The following is a 17,908-nucleotide window of genomic DNA, read 5'->3' on the forward strand; positions in this document are numbered from 1 at the left end:
GTCAAATACATTTGTTTTATCTACCCCTCCATATTCTTGAGACCAACAGTACAGAGTGAAGACTCTGTGACATAGATCTCCCCTATTTCCATACAACCTATTTCCATCAGATGTTGTCCCTCCACAGCTTTCATCCTCACCGGAGTCAAACAGTCCCTCAATAATATTCTATATCAGTAGAGAGCGAACACTTTCAAATTCCTTAAATTATCTGATTTCACTCTGTGGGATCAGTTGATTTGCCATTCTCCCTATCCCATTTGTCCCAGCTATTCAATCCAGGAGCTTCCTCACTCCGTACCATTGTTCTGTATATTTTACCAATTTGACCTTTAGAATTTATACTCTGAGAGGGGGCTGCTATAAGGACATCATCCAAGATGGATGTCTAATTGAAGAGCTCCTCACCCCTGACTACTGAATCTTTCGACAACAACTGCTATCAGTGTGATTTTCAGACACCTCAACCATTATTTTATTAATTAATTCTCCCTGATGGCAGGAAAAAAAATCCTGGCAGATTTAAATCCATTTTCATTTAGGAAGCAAGCCTTGGAGATTCTTGGAGAGGACGGTGAGCAGGCCACAAAGGTGACGCCGGTGGGAAAGATCAAGAAAGTTCCATGATTACACTCCCAATCAGTTCTGGCCTGTCGATTTACTTTTACGAGATGATCTACGGGGCTGGTTCCTCGAACCGAGATCCAATATGAAGCAACATAAAACTGATCTACTGGCTTCAATCTCAGAGATGCAAAAAGATCTAGCTACACTCGGGGCCAGAGTCGATTAGTTGGAATCAGAGTTGAGAGCCACGGTGAAGCGCTCAACAGAAGCTAATGCGTGCCAAACGCACACTATTGGCTGATAAAATAAAAGACTTGGAGAATCATTTGAGAGGTTCCAGAATCATTTGAGAGGTTCCAGAATCTGCGGACACCAGAGTTATAGCATCGAAAATTTGTGCCTTAATACTTACTGCCAGTAATGCTGATACTACGGAGCAGTACGCTGCCTATTAAAATTGAATGGACCCACGGAGCTTTGGGCCCTAAGCTGGATAAGCGCCCCAGAGACATTTTTTTCTGTTTGCACAGCTTTGAACAAATGTCTTTCATATATGATGCGGCGAGGAAAAAGAATGAGTGGCTCAAAGGGGCACACTCTCGCCATCTTTAATAATTTAGCTTCGTCTACCCTTCAGAAATGTTATGAGCTGAGGGAAGTGACGAGCTCATTGCACATAGCGGGCACTCGCTATCATTGGACTTTTCCCTTTGGATTGCAATTTATGGTCAAAAGGAACCACTTATTGGATAAAATTACTAATCGAGGCTACGGAGGCCTTTAAACAAGAAAACTTAATCAGTTTTGCAGTATCTAAAATGGTGTCCAATGTGCCAAAGATGGACATTCATCTAAGATAGCTTTGAGCAGGAAATGGCAGCAGGAGACTGCGCCAGCATTCAGAGGACTCGCGCTTGGTCTTGTCTAACCAGGGCCCCTTTGTCCTTAGATTATTCCAGCTGAAGCTCTTTGTTGCTTGCTTTAATCTCTATTGTAGTTTACAGAGTGATTATGCCTTAACGCTTTCCTTTTGAGGGTCCAATCTATATTCTTGTGTTGGACATTTTTTGGTTTTTATTATTTATCAAGGGGGAGATTTGTTGGGAGTTCATCTTTGTCTGATTCAGCCCCCTGGGAGAAGCATCCGCCAATTGGGTATGGTGGTTCATATCATGGGTTATGGAGAACGTATGGGGAGATGTTTCACGTTTTTCTATGTATTTACAAATACTCTGAAGAACTGGCATGGCATTTTTGATTTAAATGATCTGAGCACAATATTTTAACCCTGGTATACTTGTTACTATATGTTTATCTATGGTAGCCAGGAGAGTTTCCCTGAATGTTAAGGGTCTTAACACCTTTCAGAAGCATCACTTTCTATCCCAAGAACTAGCTTATAAGGCCTCTATAGCATTGATCCAGGAGATGAATTTGCAGAAGACACAAGCATATTCTTTCCTTTCAAGATTATCCACATAACGTATCAGCAAGTTTTAAGGGGGCAAGTATGCTGGGGTAGACATATTAATTTCTTGCCACCCTGCTCACAAAGAGCTTCTTCAACTTGCTAAACCTCAAGGTCAATTTTGTTTAGTAAAATTAAGGGTGGATAGAGATATTTTCATAATAGTAAATATTTATGTTCCTAACTCTGACCAGACTTCCTTTTTAAAAACCTTGGACAAAATACTGATAACCCATGTGGAGGGTCATTTAATTCTAGGTAGGGACTTTAATTTCACCAGAAATCCAAATTTGTATAATTCTCATCAAGCTAATTAGTCTTTGCAAGGGATGAGGAAACTGTTGTCCTCTATGTCTGTTATGATCCTGCTTGCGGAGCCCACCCCAGGCTGCTGATGTTGTCCGCTTTCACAGCCTGGTGTCGCTGCCAAGTTGTTGTTCCTTTGCGGTATGGAGCTGCCACCACCGCCCTTGTTTCACAGCCCTGTGCCACCGCTGGACCTTCTGGGTAGCGGGAAGCCACCACCATTGCTTTCCTTGCTGTTGCGGCCTTGTGCCGCCGCCAGGACCCTACAGCTGCCGAAGTCATCCCTGAGCGGCCGGGGAAGCCGCTGCGATGTCATCTTGTGGCCTGGAGTCCGCTCCTGACTCCTGCCTGCCCCTTCCTCAGTCTGTGTAGTGAGGCGGGTGTCCATGGTCCCGCTTCATCCCTGGGCCCTCTCTAGGTGCCGGCACGCGCCTCTTCAATCTATTTAAAGGGCCAGTGGCGGGAAAAGCCTGCGGCCCCACCAGAAGTCTTTTATTCTTCAACGTCCTGCTTCAGCCCTATAAAAGGGCTCACTTCCAGTTCCTCGAGGCCTTTGGATCGGACTCCATGGTCATCCATGTTCTTCTGTGCTGGTCCAGGTCCTCCGTGGTCTTCACTTGTCTAGATGGCTCTTTGTTCCGTGTTCCTGGTCTCGTCCTTCATCAGAGCTCCTTCGTCGCCTGTTCATGTCCTGTTGTTCCTTGGTCCTGATCTCTAGAAGTTCTGTGGTTCTGTTCCTGAGTCCTGATTTCCAGATGTTCCGTGTTCCTGGGGCCTTCGTTTTCTCCTCTGCAACCAGTTCCCAGTTTCCTGTATCCACCTTTCTTGGTGTGCCACTGTCGTGGTCCATGACCAGCTCATGGGGGGCTGTGTAGGGCGCTTCATGGTACCAGGCCTTCTTCTTGTCTGCAGCGCAAGTCTCCGGAAGACCCTTGTTTTTAAAGTTCTGAGTCTTGAATCCTGAGTCTTGAATCCTGTGCCGTCTTTGGAGTTTCTTGCCTGCTGCCGTCCATACCCAAGACTCTGAAAGAACCTGTTCCACTTCAGCGTGGTCCACGACCAGCCACTGGCAGCTGTGTAGATTGCGCCCCAGTGCAGGCCTCTACTGAATCTTCGACATGTTCCAGTCTCAAGTTCCACTACTTCGCCTGGAGTCTGCTTCTCGCTCAGTGTGGTCCATGACCAGCCATGGGCGGCTGTGTAGGGCACGCTGCGATGCAGTTCTCACCCAGTACTTTCGCCTGAGTCCTGAAATCTTGCCTGATATCTTCTGAGTAACCTGAATCCTTGTCCGAGTCTTCTGATTAACCTGAGTCCTTGTCTGAGTCTTTCCAAGTTCCATCTGAGTCCTTCCGAGTAACCTGAGTCCTCATCTGAGTCCTTCCAAGTTCCAAGTTCTCGTCTTGTTCCTGCCCTCAGCCTCCGTCTGGCCTCATGCCGTCGTCGTTCCCAAGCGGCGGGTCTGAAAGGGCTTTCGAGTGACCAGAGGGCTACTCCTGAGACCAGCGGAGGGCTGATCCTGCTTGGTCCTGTTCTGAGTTCCTTGCTTTAGTTCCAATCCTGCTTTGTTCCTGCTCCGCCTGCGCTTGCATGCACTCACCTCCCACGGTGTGGCTTGGGGCTCTTCTGAGTCATGCCATGGTTCAGGGGCTCATGTTCTCCCATGATCTAGCAGCCACGCCCGTATCAGGACCGCGGTCGCAACAATGCCTCAATGGTGTCTTGTTGACATTTGGAGGCAGCGATATCCCACTTCTCATACTTATACTTTTTACTCTTCACCTCATACTGATTATTTCCTTATAGATAAAGCTTTAGAGAACCAAGTGCAGGAATTGGGAATATCACTTGGTCCGATCATTCGCCTACCTGGATCGATGTTCATTTTTAGGATGTAGATCAAGATCAACGTTTTTGGTGTTTAAACGAAAGCTTACTAAAAGACAAACTTTTCTCTAATTCCTTAGGTGAGCAATTACAAGAGTATTTCAGATTCATGCTGCCATATCTACTTCTAAGGAGGCGGTTTGTAATTGCTCTAAAGCTTTGATGAGACCCCCCATGCTACTTTCCATAAGTAAGAAAGGGAGAAGTTGTGGACTACATTATTGGTTAAAATTTCACGTCTCGTTTGCATATGATGACCCAGTCTAATCTATTTTTAAGCGACTCTCTTAGGCTCAGTCTGAGCTTCAATCGCTTGATGATGAATTAGGTCCATTGACGTGAATTAACCAAACAGGTTTATTATTAGAAGGGGGGGAAATAAAACTTGTTGATAACTAGCTAGGTGACTGAAAGCCATGACTGCTCAAAGTTCTATAGCTAAAATTAAAATATGCAAGGTGAAATGGTCACTATGTCTTCTGACATAAGGGATTGTTTTATAATGTTTTATGCTTCTCTTAATGGTAAAGATAATTATATTAAGATCATCTATATCCTTATCTTAACTCTGTATCTCTTCCCTCTCTCACTAAAGAGCCCTGTCAGCACCCCTGAAGTTTTACCGTTATTAAAATGTTAAAATCCAGTAAATCTCTGGGTTTGGATGGGTTCTCTAGCAGCTATTACAAGTGGTACTCCCATATTGTAGTAGCCCCTTTAACGGATATATTTAATTATATCAGGGAGGGGGACTCCTTTTCAGTGAACTCCAATGTGGCTGGGCTCTCGGTCATTGAGAAATGTGGCAGAGATCCCCCTTTTGTGGATCATAAAGACTGATTTCATTGATTATCTTAGATCTGAAGATATTCAGCTGTTCTTGCTGAACGGCTGAATAAGATCATGCCCTCACTGGTCCACGCTGACCAAGTAGGTTTTATACCCAATCGTATGGCTGCAATTGTTGACCTTTTGTGGTGGATCAATAAGAAAAACATTCCATCTGTATTGCTGTCCATTGACACTAAAAAAAGCACTTGATTTAGTGCATTGGTCCTTATTTAAAACACTGGGGAAAATGCTCTTTGGGCCTTTTTTTCTTCAATGGATAGAGAAGTTATATGAATTACCGAGAGATAGAGTCAAGATAAATAGCTCTGGGACAGCTTTGGGGCAGGGAGAGGCACGAGGCAGAGCTGTCCCTTGTCTCCATTGCTGTTCACCTTATTTTTGGAACCTTTAACTACTAGAGTACGCTTGTCCTCCCAGATTACAGGGGTTAGATTGGGGGATTTACACTTTAAGTTATCTTTATTTGTTGATGACATCCTGTTTATGGTGACTAATCCCTGTTCTTCATTGGTGGGTATTGTAGCTGAATTGGGTAATTTCAGTGGGGTTTCATGTTTCAAGGTCAACTTTTATAAATCTGAAATTTTGAATATTAATTTAACAGAGTCTGAGGTTAACAATATTAAGCAGCAGTTTACCTTTAAATGGGCCACTCATTCACTTAAATACCTGGGGGTTCTCATAGGTCCTTGTATAACAGATTTATTGCCTTGAAGTATATTCCACTGATGGATCTAGAGAAGTGGCATAGGGATAGTTTTTCTTGGCTGGGCTGTATAGCTATCGTCAAAATGAATATCTTTATCCGCCATCTCTATTTACTTATGACTCTCCCTATCCTACGCTCTTGGCAAAAAAAGATTTCTGATTTTATTTGACTGAGGGTTGCCCGGTAAACTCTATTTCAACACAAGTTGCAGGGCAATTTAGGAATTCCCAATCTGATATGGTATTTTGCTGTTTCCTCACTCAGAGCATTGGTAGATATGCATAGGAAGAGGTCTGTGAAACATTGGAATATGCTTGAACAAGCTTTAGTGGGTGTGATGCCCTTATCCACCTACCATGGCAGCCAAGATCTTCCTACTGACCATTGCGGTGTTTCCCTTACACCAGAGCTTCCCAAACTGTGGGTCACAAACCTCCAGCTGGGGTCATAAATGCCTCAAAGGGCAGTCCTCTTCAGACATCACCAGCAGCAGTAGTGGAAATCAGTATGGGATCTTTGAGCTAGCATGCACTCTCTGGTCCTGCTCTCGCATGAGTTTCCATTTTAACAGGAAACCATGTGTGAGGAGGGACTGGGGCCACTGCAGGGCCTGTGAGCTTTTACTGGCTCACAGATCCTGTACTGACTTTCATTACTAATGCTGCTGCCAGTTGCAGTTCAACATCAGGCATTGGACCAGCCATTGGGCAAGAGTGGGCAGAGGGTGCACAGGTCTGTGCAGGTTGTCACTTCTTCTCTATCATCTCCCATCACTGAACTTATCTAAGAGAAAAATGCTGCCCCTGTCATCAGTCTGCCCTCTCTTCCCACGAGCTGCCATCCACTTATCGCCTGAGGCCCAAAGGAAATGTTGCTGCTGATCCTAGTCAAGGGGATGTTTGGATGGGGGCTGTTTGAAGGGAGGGATCAGATACAGAAGGGCTTGAGGGTTGGGTCAGTGGGAGAGGGATTGGCTGTGGAAGGTGAGAGGAGGGATGTAAGAGGAGCTAGGGGTGAGAGTATCAACTGGGGGGATATGTGACAAAAAGGGAGAGGAAGGGAATGACAGATAATCAATCGGGGTTACAAAAATGGCTTGGAGGTGAGATTCAGTGGGGAGGATGTAAAAAGCTGGAGTGGGTGAGCGAGAGGTTACGTGTTGATTGTCTTGACCAGTAAGAGTTTAACCAGAACAAAGAAAGTCATGGGAAATGGGCTACACATCCTGGGAAGCCAATCAGGGATAGTTAGCAATGATTTAATCATGCAGTTGACATCACAACTTATGTAAATGATCCTTTGGGCAGTCATGCAAGTCTCTAGAACCTTCTACCCTGTATTTGAATGTTATCTATAAAACAAGGATCACTTTCTGTATACAAGGAAATGCTGGTCAGTTTGTAAGACTAAGGGCACCCAGTATCCAGCATCTCCCGAGAACACTTATATTGACTAATAAAAATACATTATACTTTTACTGAGTCTAAGTGTTCTTGTGTCCCTGGCCATAAGCATAGAGTAAGCTTTAACACTAAAGATCCCTGTACAGAAACTGCAGACTAGCAGAATACCTCACCACTGTCATTAATACAAAAATATCCAGGAAGACCCTCACCAAATATAGAATAAGTGATCAGAGACTAGAAATATAGAGGTCCCTATTCAAAGCCATTCAGCCGTACGACTCTCAAGTTATCCAGCTAACTGCCAACCTTTTTAAATATTGGGCCAATTAGTCGGCTAAATCATAGCTGGATAAGCCATTATCTGGCTATAAACTTAGCCTGATAAAAAAAAAAGGCATTCCGAGGGCAGGCCTAAGTAGCTAACTTAATTGATTTTCACTTGTAACCTCTTCCAGCACTGCTGCTGTCCCAGCAGCGCTGGAAGTACTGGAAGCATAAGGTGCGGGTAGCTTACGTTTCGAGCACTTCTCCGGTCAGAGCAGCACCGGAAGCGCTAGGAGAGGTAAGAGATACATCACTCCCAGCAGGGGTTTATGTTCCTGAGGTTGCGGGTGGGGAGAGGATGAGAAGATAGGGTGGGAGGAAACTTTTAAAACAACAACAACAACAAAAAAGGTAAGGAAGGGCTGATCTGCAACCCATTATATAATTTATTTTCAGTTGTTGGTGGAGATTGCTCTGCCTGGCAGGGCCAGTTATGACATACTGGGGAGGGGTGTGGAAATCAAGCCCTAGGCCCATAAGGCACTTTTTAACATTTAACAGTACCACTTAACCAGGTATCTTTAAAGATATCTGATTAGGTGCAGGTTACCCAGCTACTGAAAGCCGGATAACTTTAAACATACCACTGATTATCTTGCTGAATATTTGGGATAAATCATCCAGTTAATTTTGGCCAGATAACTTGTCCGCTCACCAGCTTACTGAATATACACCTCAGAAAGATGAAGACAAAAACCAAACTGGAAACCCCCAAGAAGCCAGACTCCTGCATGCAATGCAAGACTGGAGAAAGAGAAGCAGAACTGCATTTCCTCCTGTGTTCTGCACAATACAAAAATATCAGAGACAGCTCTCTTTCCCAAAACTGACAAAAGAAAAATCAAAGACTTTCCACAAAAGAATGAGCAGAAAACCTCTGTATAATCCTGGGGGAAATTGGAGAAACGGCAACTATAGAAGCAAAATGCATGGTATCCTGCTACCAGGGCAGAAAGGAAACCTGACCAGGGACAATACTGACAGGCACCAAACCCTGAAACGGGTCCCCGATGCTGTACTTTCTGTAACCTGTAATTTTACTCCACTGTTGTCATTCCACAATTTTTTTCCTTTCTTCCCCTTTATTTTAATCATTAGGTATATACCAAGTAAAATCATCGTTGAGCAAACGAGCACTATCTTCAGCAGGCCCCCACCAGTGGAACGCACTCCCCCCAGATCTAAGACTAGAACCCAGCCACCAAGAGTTCAAAAAAAAACTGAAGACCTGGCTTTTCCAACAAGCCTTCCCAAACTCTCAAAGCTACTTAGACGGGAGGACTTCCTAAATACTAGTTATCTCCAAATCATGAATAACACACCAAGTCTTATTATCATGTCTTTGCAACTGTACAACAATCTCTGAATCCAAAAGTTCACCGTAATTTTATTGTATTTCTATTGTAGCCTTAATATGTCATTATTTCTACGTTAAATAGTTTAACTGTATATATAATATTTATTTATTACTATGTTAAATTGTCATTGGTTATATTGTTCCAACTGTTCTATGGTTCCATGTAAAGCCCCTTTCTCTTTTGGGCAGTTCATCGTTTTATGTAAACCGGAGTGATTTGTAGTTCTTACAAGAACTTCGGTCTATAAAAATTAAAAATAAATAAATACCACTTTGGCAGCACTTGTGAAATTGTCAAGCCAACAGCACTATTTGATTCTAAAATCAATGCCTCCCCACTCCTTTCCTCCCTCCCCCCATCCGCCCAGTACCTTGAAAAACTCCTTTCTGGGCTGGGAGTGCAGTATTCTGCGATCCTGGCAGCCTCCAGTGTTGCTCTGATAGAAGCAGCGCCTGAAGCTTAAGTGCCAGCAGTGCCGTCAGAGATTCATTTGGGAGGGTCAGGGTTGAGGATAGGGGGGTGAAGAAGAGGAGCACTGATTTCAGAAGTTGCCTTAACTAGGCAGGGGGGCAGCTGGCAGAAATCCCTCCAACTTTTCTTTTTTAAACAGAATTTGGTATGGTTTTAGGAGGTTGCGGGTGGGGCTCAGCCTGGCAAGGCACATTTTTTCAACATTGAGTGAGGGACTGGGGATCGAGCTGATAGGCCCCGGTACCTCATTTCTTTTTTTTAAAGACTTGTGTCACTTAACCGGATACATGTTTTGAAAATAGCCAGTTAAGACTTAAGTTATCCAGCCACATGATGCTGGACAACTTTAAACCTAACTGGCAATATTCAAAGACAGCCAGTTAGGGTTTTTTTTTTTTTTATTGAAGTTTTATTGCAACTGAACACATTAATAACAGTCAACAGCAATTGTGACCCCCATCAGCACTGGAATCCCCCCCAGGCTCCCTCCCCCCTGCAGGGCCCAAAGTCTTTCCTTCCTTTTAGGCCTTGGAGGTATCCATTGTGGAGTCCTGGTATGTATAGTTTGTATAAGTAAGAATAAAGTCCTGCTTGGAGCGTGGTAGCGAGTTCCAAAACTTATTCCATATGGCAAAACAAACGTTCTTGTCCTGCAATGACCTTGAACTTGCTGTCATATATTCGAGCTGTAGCAGGTGAGTCAGACGAGAGTGCCAGTGTTTCCCCCATCGGTCGATCAGTCGTAATCCATAATTGCATAATCGTTTGTAGGGCAATAAGTAATGCCTTGCCAAGGAATGTAAGCTCGTATGTCAAAAGTCCAGCATGAGAGTCATTGAAAAGTCTTAGGAGGCAGAATTTGGGATCACGAGAGATCAGTGTGTGTAACATTTGACCCAAACTATCCAACACCTCCTCCCAGAATATCACCAGTTGTTCGCATTCCCAGAAACTATGGAAGTAGGAATCCCTCTCCTTTTGACATTTCAGGCAAAGGTCGGAATCGCACATCTTAGCATATCTTAGTCTAGTTCTAGGCATAAACATACAATGTAATATCTTGAACCCTGTCTCTTGTATAGTAATATTTTCAGAGACCTGATAGCAGCCGTCCAGTACCTTAACAATATCATCTAGTGACAGATAAATATCTGCCAGCATTACCCACTTGTTTTGAATGGCCCGAAGGGCAGAGTGATCAGGGATGTCACGTAAGGCTTTAGAAAATGTAGAACAGGAATTGGCCCTACCAGGGCCCAGGGTAAGAAACTGCCAAAGCCCATCCCACCGGTTGCATCCCGAACATAGCCTGAATGTAATGTCTAGCTTGCAGAAAAGCAAAGAAATCCTTCGGGGTAATGTTGTGTAGTTCCTGGACGTCACCAAAGCTGCGGACTACCCCCGTCCTATGGTCATACAATTGATATACCCCCTTTAATCCTTTACAGCTCCATCGATGAAACACCTGGTTCTCAAGTCCTGTCGGAACTTGAGGGATGCCCCTCAGGGTAAGTAAGGGTGTGAGACAGCTACCCAGACACAGCTTATGTAAGCAGAGATAGCGCCATGCCTGTCTCCCCGAAGCAATTATCAAATGACTTTGATATGGGACCATGGCCGAGGAGTATGGGATCTGCATCATGTTTATGGGAGTATAAGAGTATAACCAGTCACTAAGGAATACACGAGGGGTGAACCTTCCAGTTCCGTCCATTCAATCTTTAATATGTCGCAAAAGGCATGCTAAATTATAGTCCCTCCAATTAGGACATCCCAAACTCCCTTGAGTTTTAGGCAATTGCAGGGTCCTCAGTGCTAGTCTCGCTGTCCGACCATCCAACAGGTATTTGCGCACCATACTATTAATTTTGGTAATCTCTCTTTTTAATAACCAGAGTGAAACTTGCTGCAAAACAGAACCAGCGAGGTAACTCCATCATTTTCAGCAAGAACATTTTTCCAGTCAAGAGACAGAGGCAAAGCACTCCAGATTTTCAATTTGTGATCCATGTTTTTGAGTAAGGGTCCTACATTAGCCTCATATAATTTAACCATGTCACGGGTCAATTGAATGCCTAAGTATCGCATTTCCTAGTCTATCCACCTCAACAGGAATATACCTTCCCAACCTTGTTTTACCGCCACGCCCAAGTCCATGGCCTCTGATTTCTCCACATTTATTTTTAAGCCCGCAAAAAAGCCAAACAGTGCTTGATGCTGCAAAACTCTCCCCAGCGATTTTTGAGGCGAGGTTAAAAAGACGAGGACGTCATCAGCAAATGCTGATAATTTAAATTCCCGCGACCCCACTTTAAAACCCGTTATTAGGGGATCAGCCTCTATCTTGCAAAGGAGGGGGTCAATTGTGAGAATGTAAAGGAGTGGGGACAGGGGACACCCCTGCCTAGTTCCCCGGTGCAATTGAAAATCCTCAGAGACCTGCCCATTAGCCAAGATCGCTGAGTGGGGGCTTCTATATAAAACATAGCAATATTGTGGATAATATTTCCAGAGAAGCCATATCGTTTTAATGTGGAGAACATATAGTCCCAAGACACCCTGTCAAAGGCTTTCTCAGAGTCAAATCCGACGATCAGCACTGCTGTGTCTTGCTTTTTGCATTCTCCCATAGCTATTAACAATTTAGTCAAGTTGGTACTAATAGACCGACCCTTGATGAAACCGACCTGGTTCCAGGTTATTATGGTCTATCTGCCAGGATTTTAGCATATAATTTTGCTTCAAAATTTAAAAGGGATATAGGTTGATAAGACGACTGCGATGATAGGTCCTTACCGGGCTTTTCGAGTACCGTGATATAAGCCCTAGTGACCCCCCCTGGGAATTGACCCCTTCGTTGAGCTTCCTGGTAAAAGTTTAGGAGATCTCCTGTGGCCTGATTAAGCAGGCACTTGAAATATTCAGCACTAAGGCCATCGGGACCAGAAGCTTTGTGAGACCTACTTCCCTTAATAGGCCCTATGAGTTCTTCTATCCGAATTGGCATATTTAAGAACCAACTCTGCTTCAGTGATTTGGGGGAGCCGTAAGCCCATAAAAAACTCTTCCTCTTGTTGAGGTCCCCCTGTCCTGTCCTCAGTGTATAAACGCTCATAAAAAGTGCGAAATTCCGCACAGATGTCTGCTCCCATATGCAACAATTCTCCTGACCCATTCTTCAGTTTATCAATAATAATTTTCCCTCTGGTCAGGTGCACCATATTAGCTAGCAAGCGACCCAATTTTTTGCCAAACCGGAATAGATTATGAGCCCCTTTACGTAGCATCTGTTGCGCCCTTTCATGTAGAAGGGAATTTAGAGTATATAAGGTAGACTGATATGCTAATTTTGCCTCATTAATAATATGCTGCACCAACCTAGCTTTATCTTGTGCAAGTTTCTTTTCTAGCATTAGGATATTTTTAGACATCGCCTTGGATTTCGCGATCATATAAGAAGTAATCTCATGACCGCTTTACTGGTCTCCCAGTATAACCATGGGTCCATTTTATGTTGCGCATTATTAAGTTTGAATTCTCTCCATTTCCCCTGTAAAAATTCTGTAAATTTCCTATCTCCCATCATATGACTCGGGAAGCACCATAAAAGAGCCTGGGTGTTCCCCGTTCTCACTTCCACATCCGCCCAAATCAGGGCATGATCTGAAATCTCAATCGGCCCAATTTTTACTTGGCTCGCCCTATCAAATAGAGATTCTGAAACTAAAATGTAGTCTATCCATGACATGGTAGAGTGAGCCCTCGATACATGTGTATAGTCCCTTTCAGTCGGATTTAATGTCCGCCAGATATCCAGCAAGCGTAATTTCGCACACAGGTAAACTATATCCTTTCCTGTGAGGTCCGGCATTGGTATCGTCGGACTGGATCTATCAAGGCCATGTTCATGAACACAGTTGAAGTCCCCCATCAAAATTAGAGGGTCTCTTTGTACCGGAAGCAACCCTGAAAATATGCATGTGTATATGGAATTTGGGGCATATATATATTGCATATCATAACTTCCCGCCCCTGTATCTTCCCCACCACAATTTGATATCTACCCATGTCATCAGAATATTGATGGAAAAATTAAAACTTGAGATTTTTAAATATCAAAATAGCCACACCGGCCTTGCGACCGTGGGCAGGGGTGTAGTAGCATTGTCCTACCCATTGCTTTTTCAGCTTAAGACTTTCCCCAGCCGACAAGTGGTTTTCCTGTATTCCTGCAATTCCCACCTTCTGCCTTTTGATTGGAGTACCTATACCTCCCACATTCCAAGATATATCTCTCACTGTATCCTGTTGCCATCTGGGTTGTATACCTATGTACTTTCCTTTGCCATAGGCGGCTCGATGATCTCCCAGCCTGGATCATCAGTCTTCCCCTTCTCAGTGCCTCCACCCTGATGTCCCCCGTCTCTATCGGCACCAAAAGCTCTCGACCCTGCACCACCCTCCCCCGAATTGTAGCCTGAAGTAAATTGAGCCCCCATCCCCCTTGTGATTTATATATAACTGCCCGGAAATCTGGGCTAGAGGTCAGTAATTAATGCGCTCGGGTGCTAACCCTCCTTCCTAGTAGTGTCTTAACATCTTTAGGTTAGAGAAAGTACATATTTAGATTCCCAAAGCAGGTAAAATATTACAACAGAACCGTGATCGGCATCCGCAGTAGACCGCTGTAGAGATCAGTTCAAAACACGGCACACAACTTAACAAGTGTGCCTCACACTGCATCAGCTGATCATTTAGGGACAATTTTCCACTCCTGAGAAAGAGTTCCATAGCCTGACAAAATCTTGAATGGTTACTGAGGGCCCACGTTATTGCCCAGCCATGATGCCAAACGTGTACACCTTGCCTTCACGCCACACCTTCAAAAGTGCTGGAAATTGAAGCGCAAAATGGATGTTTTTGTTATAGAGATTGTTGCAGGTAGTAGAAAAAAGCCTCCGTTTCTCTGCCACTGCTGCTGAAAAATCTTGAAAGATCACAATTTTGTGATCATTGTATCTCAATTCCCTGCTTTTTCAATAAGCAGAGAGTACGGCCGACCATTGTGCCCAATTCAGGAACCAGGCAATCACTAGGCGTGGGCGTCTGTTTCCCTCCTTGGGCCTAGCCAGTGGGCATGCTCAATAGCCAACTTCCCTTCCAAGGCCTCCAATTTCAAAGCTCCAGGGAGCCAAGTCTCCAAAATATTTTGCAGTTCCTCCTGCTTATCCTCTGGTAGACCCATGAATTTCAAGTTATTTTTCCTTGCCCTATTTTCCAGGTCTTCCAGTTTAATTTCAGTTGTTTTCACTTCACTCTCTAAAGCAGATACCCTGGCCACGAGGGCTTGCTGGTCCTCCTCCACTGCCGCGATCCTGCCCTCTGCAATCTCTATACGTCGGCCAATATCCCCTAAAGATTCCTTGACAGCCGAAAAGGTTCTCTGCAATACCTTCAAATTTATGTTCCAACGCTGCCATCACTGCAGCAGTCAGCCAGGAAATCGCCGCTTCATCGAGGCCCGCACCGTCAGAAAGCTCTCCTGCCGCCCATTTTAGAATCTGCACCGCCAGGTTTAGCCTTTTCTTTCTCCTTTTGGGGCGGCTTCGCGGACATCACCTCTCCATTGCAGACAGTTGATATTTGTGCTGGGTCTGTGCCTCTTTGCTGGCTCTCCTCCAAGATGCAATTTTTTAAGGTTTGTCACTCTGGATCGGCAGATTTAGGAGGACTAGCATCCGGAGCTCTAGTGAACGCGACTCACCAGGCTACCGCATCACGTGACCCCTTCAGCCAGTTAGGTTTTAAAGTTATCTGGCTAGAGGCAGCCGGATAACTTGATTCAAGGATATTCAGCAGGACATTCAGCCTACTAAATATCTGCGATAACTTACCTGGCTAAAGTTAGCCAGATAACGTAACTGTTTTAAGGTTTTTTGAAAACTGGTGGCAGAAATAGTGGCAATAAAAGAACCATCTGGCCCATCCAGCCTACCTAGTCATTCTTGTTTATACTGCCAAGGATCCTGTCTTAGCTCCTTCCAGTACCTCATCTTTCCCATTGCTTAAACAGAGGGTTCTGTAATAATCTAAACAACTATGAACATTCAGCCTCCAGGTCCCCTGCAGAGCCTGCCAGACAATCCCCGGCTATGTGAGTGTCTGTATTTCTATTACTACTTCTAGATATTATAGAACTAGCAGTCTGCCAGACAGACCCAGCTGCCAGTCAATTCTACAATCACAGCCTGCACATAACCCGGCCACATGGATGCCTGCATTTCATATTCAATTTCTTCGTTCTCTGCTCTCCCCACTTTTAGCAACCAAGGATCCTCTGTGCTTATACCATGTCCACTCTGTTACCAATAAGTCGCCACCGCCACCCTTTCCATGGAAACATATTCCCTGATGATCCTCCCCAGTCTATCTCCTCAGCAATGTTCCCTCTAATTGTTTTGTGAGCTGTGTAAGTGCAGGAAACTTCTTGTGTGCAATGTGTGTACAAATTCAGGCGTAGTATCTTTGAAACACCCTTCTAATCTTCCTTTTCTTGTTGTGCTGTTTTCCTCTGTGCACTTGTTTCACAACCTACATGTACACAAACACACATATGGCTTACAGGGACACTGCCCCTCAGAGCCTCTGTCATGAATCCCTTGTTCCAGAAGTCCATATATACGCTGGGGACAAACAGAGGACTGGCTCAGCCCGGCCCTTATGACCTAGTGCCATCTGTTCACCTTGCCTTATAGCTGAGCTTCTCAAGATAACCTGCATTCTATGACTAGGGATGTGCATTCATTGGAAATGAAATAGGAAATAACAATATATACTACTTTGTTTCATTTCATTTTCAAAGCGAAATGATTGAAAATCCGACAAGTTTTCATCGGTTTTTGCATTTCGTTTTGAAAAACAAAAAAGTCACCTTTTGGGCCTAGGGAGGGGCCTCGCCTAGGGATAGGCCAAAGACCAAAGTAGGGGCCATGGTATACCCCCAAGTATGATGCCGGTGCTTTGGTCTAAGCCCAAGCCTGAAACCGGGGCTTTGTCTAGGCATGGGCCTAGGCCGGACATAGGGGCCATAGCCTTGGCCCCTATGTCAGCCTGACACCAGGGCCTTGGCTGAGACCTGAATAAAGACATAAGTCCAGAAAAGTTTTGCTGGGGTTGTGAAACTTCCTGGCCCCCACTTGCTGCATACATCGTGGCTCTAATGCTGTGGCCCAGCTCTGATGCCTAGGCCTGGCCTGAAAAACTGGTCCTGATGCCAGGGCTTCAGGCTAGGCCCAGGTTCCAGGCTGGAACCCAGCCCAGGCCTGGTGCTGGAGCCTCGGCCTTGGCATAGGCCCAGCCCTGGAGATGGTCTTATTTCTTCCTCTCTTCTTAAAAAGACACTTAACTCTGACAACTCTGACATCTTCTTCCTCAGCAGAGGGTGCCATTTTGTTGTATGGCAGTTCATTTAAACTCAATCCAACAATTTCAATAAAGATTTGGCATTTTGGAATTATTGAACTTTTCCTGTTTAAATTGTTTTTTCTGATTTGTTTTTGCTACACACCTGTTGGATTGTGTTCATATTAGTGTGTTTGCCCTCGTTCCACACTTCATTGTGAGTTAATTTAAACCACTATAAATCAAAAGTTATTCCAGCACATCCTCAAATGGACAAGAATAGAAGAGAAGAAGAAAGAAGAGGAGCTCTGCAGCCTGGTCTCCAGTTTCCAGGTCTGGGCCTGGGCCAAGGCATCAGCCTCTGGGCTAGGTCCCTGCGTCAGGCCTTAGCTGAAGCCCTGGTGTTGGACTGGGCTCTGTGCTGGGTCCCAGCTTTGGGCCTGGTTTTAGGATAGGCTCGACATCTCAACCATCCCTCCCAGGGCCTAGCCCTCGTCATTGTATCCCCTCGGACCAGGTAAGTGGGGACCAGGGAGGATTCTGGACCCGGCCTTTTTTTTTTTACAGGTGGAAGGGATGGTTGTAGAGATGCCCCATTTCTTTTTTTAAGGCCATTTTTTGTTGTGGTTTTTTTTTAATGTTTTATTTTGTTTTTGGAAATTTAAAAAAACAAAATAAACATTAAACAAAACTAAATTTGTGGAAAACGCCTCCCAGTAAGAAAATTAAAACATTTTTTTTTCCTAGCCTATCCCAATCTATGATCCTTTTCCATACATCCTTCAGCTCCCCACCATCCCTTAATAAGACATCCTCAGGGTTCCACTTGCCCCTTTCAGCGTCCCTTCATGGATTGATGTGTTTTCCTTGGCCTGCCTCAGGCTCTCTTCCGTCGTGCGGATTTCGCCAAGTTTATAACGCAGTCTCTGGATGGCCAGGTTGAATTTAATCTCCTCCTGCTTCTGGTAGAAACTCGTTGGCAAGCGATTAAACTGTATGGACAAGAGGGGGGTTGAGAGGAAGATAAAGAAAAAAGATCATTATAACTTTTTTGATGCCTTCATTATAAATTAGTTACAGTTTGGGACAGAGTCCAGCAGCATATGCCGGCCCTGTAGAGAGATTAAAGGCAAAGGGAAGGATGGGGGACAGCCAAGAA

General features: G+C 44.6%; 1 protein-coding gene across 2 annotated transcripts in view; it reads right to left on the reverse strand.

Annotated features, from left to right (window-relative positions):
* Nucleotides 1–17,908, reverse strand: part of STAT6 (signal transducer and activator of transcription 6) — a 209,356-nt gene that overhangs the window by 76,063 nt on the left and 115,385 nt on the right. For both annotated transcript variants that reach the window (XM_029594879.1, XM_029594880.1), the window contains one exon: nucleotides 17,580–17,741. In XM_029594879.1, coding sequence (XP_029450739.1) covers nucleotides 17,580–17,741 — 162 coding nt within the window. The remainder of the gene's footprint in view (nucleotides 1–17,579; nucleotides 17,742–17,908) is intronic.

Source organism: Rhinatrema bivittatum, chromosome 3 (assembly GCF_901001135.1).
Source record: "Rhinatrema bivittatum chromosome 3, aRhiBiv1.1, whole genome shotgun sequence".
Classification (NCBI taxonomy): domain Eukaryota; kingdom Metazoa; phylum Chordata; class Amphibia; order Gymnophiona; family Rhinatrematidae; genus Rhinatrema; species Rhinatrema bivittatum.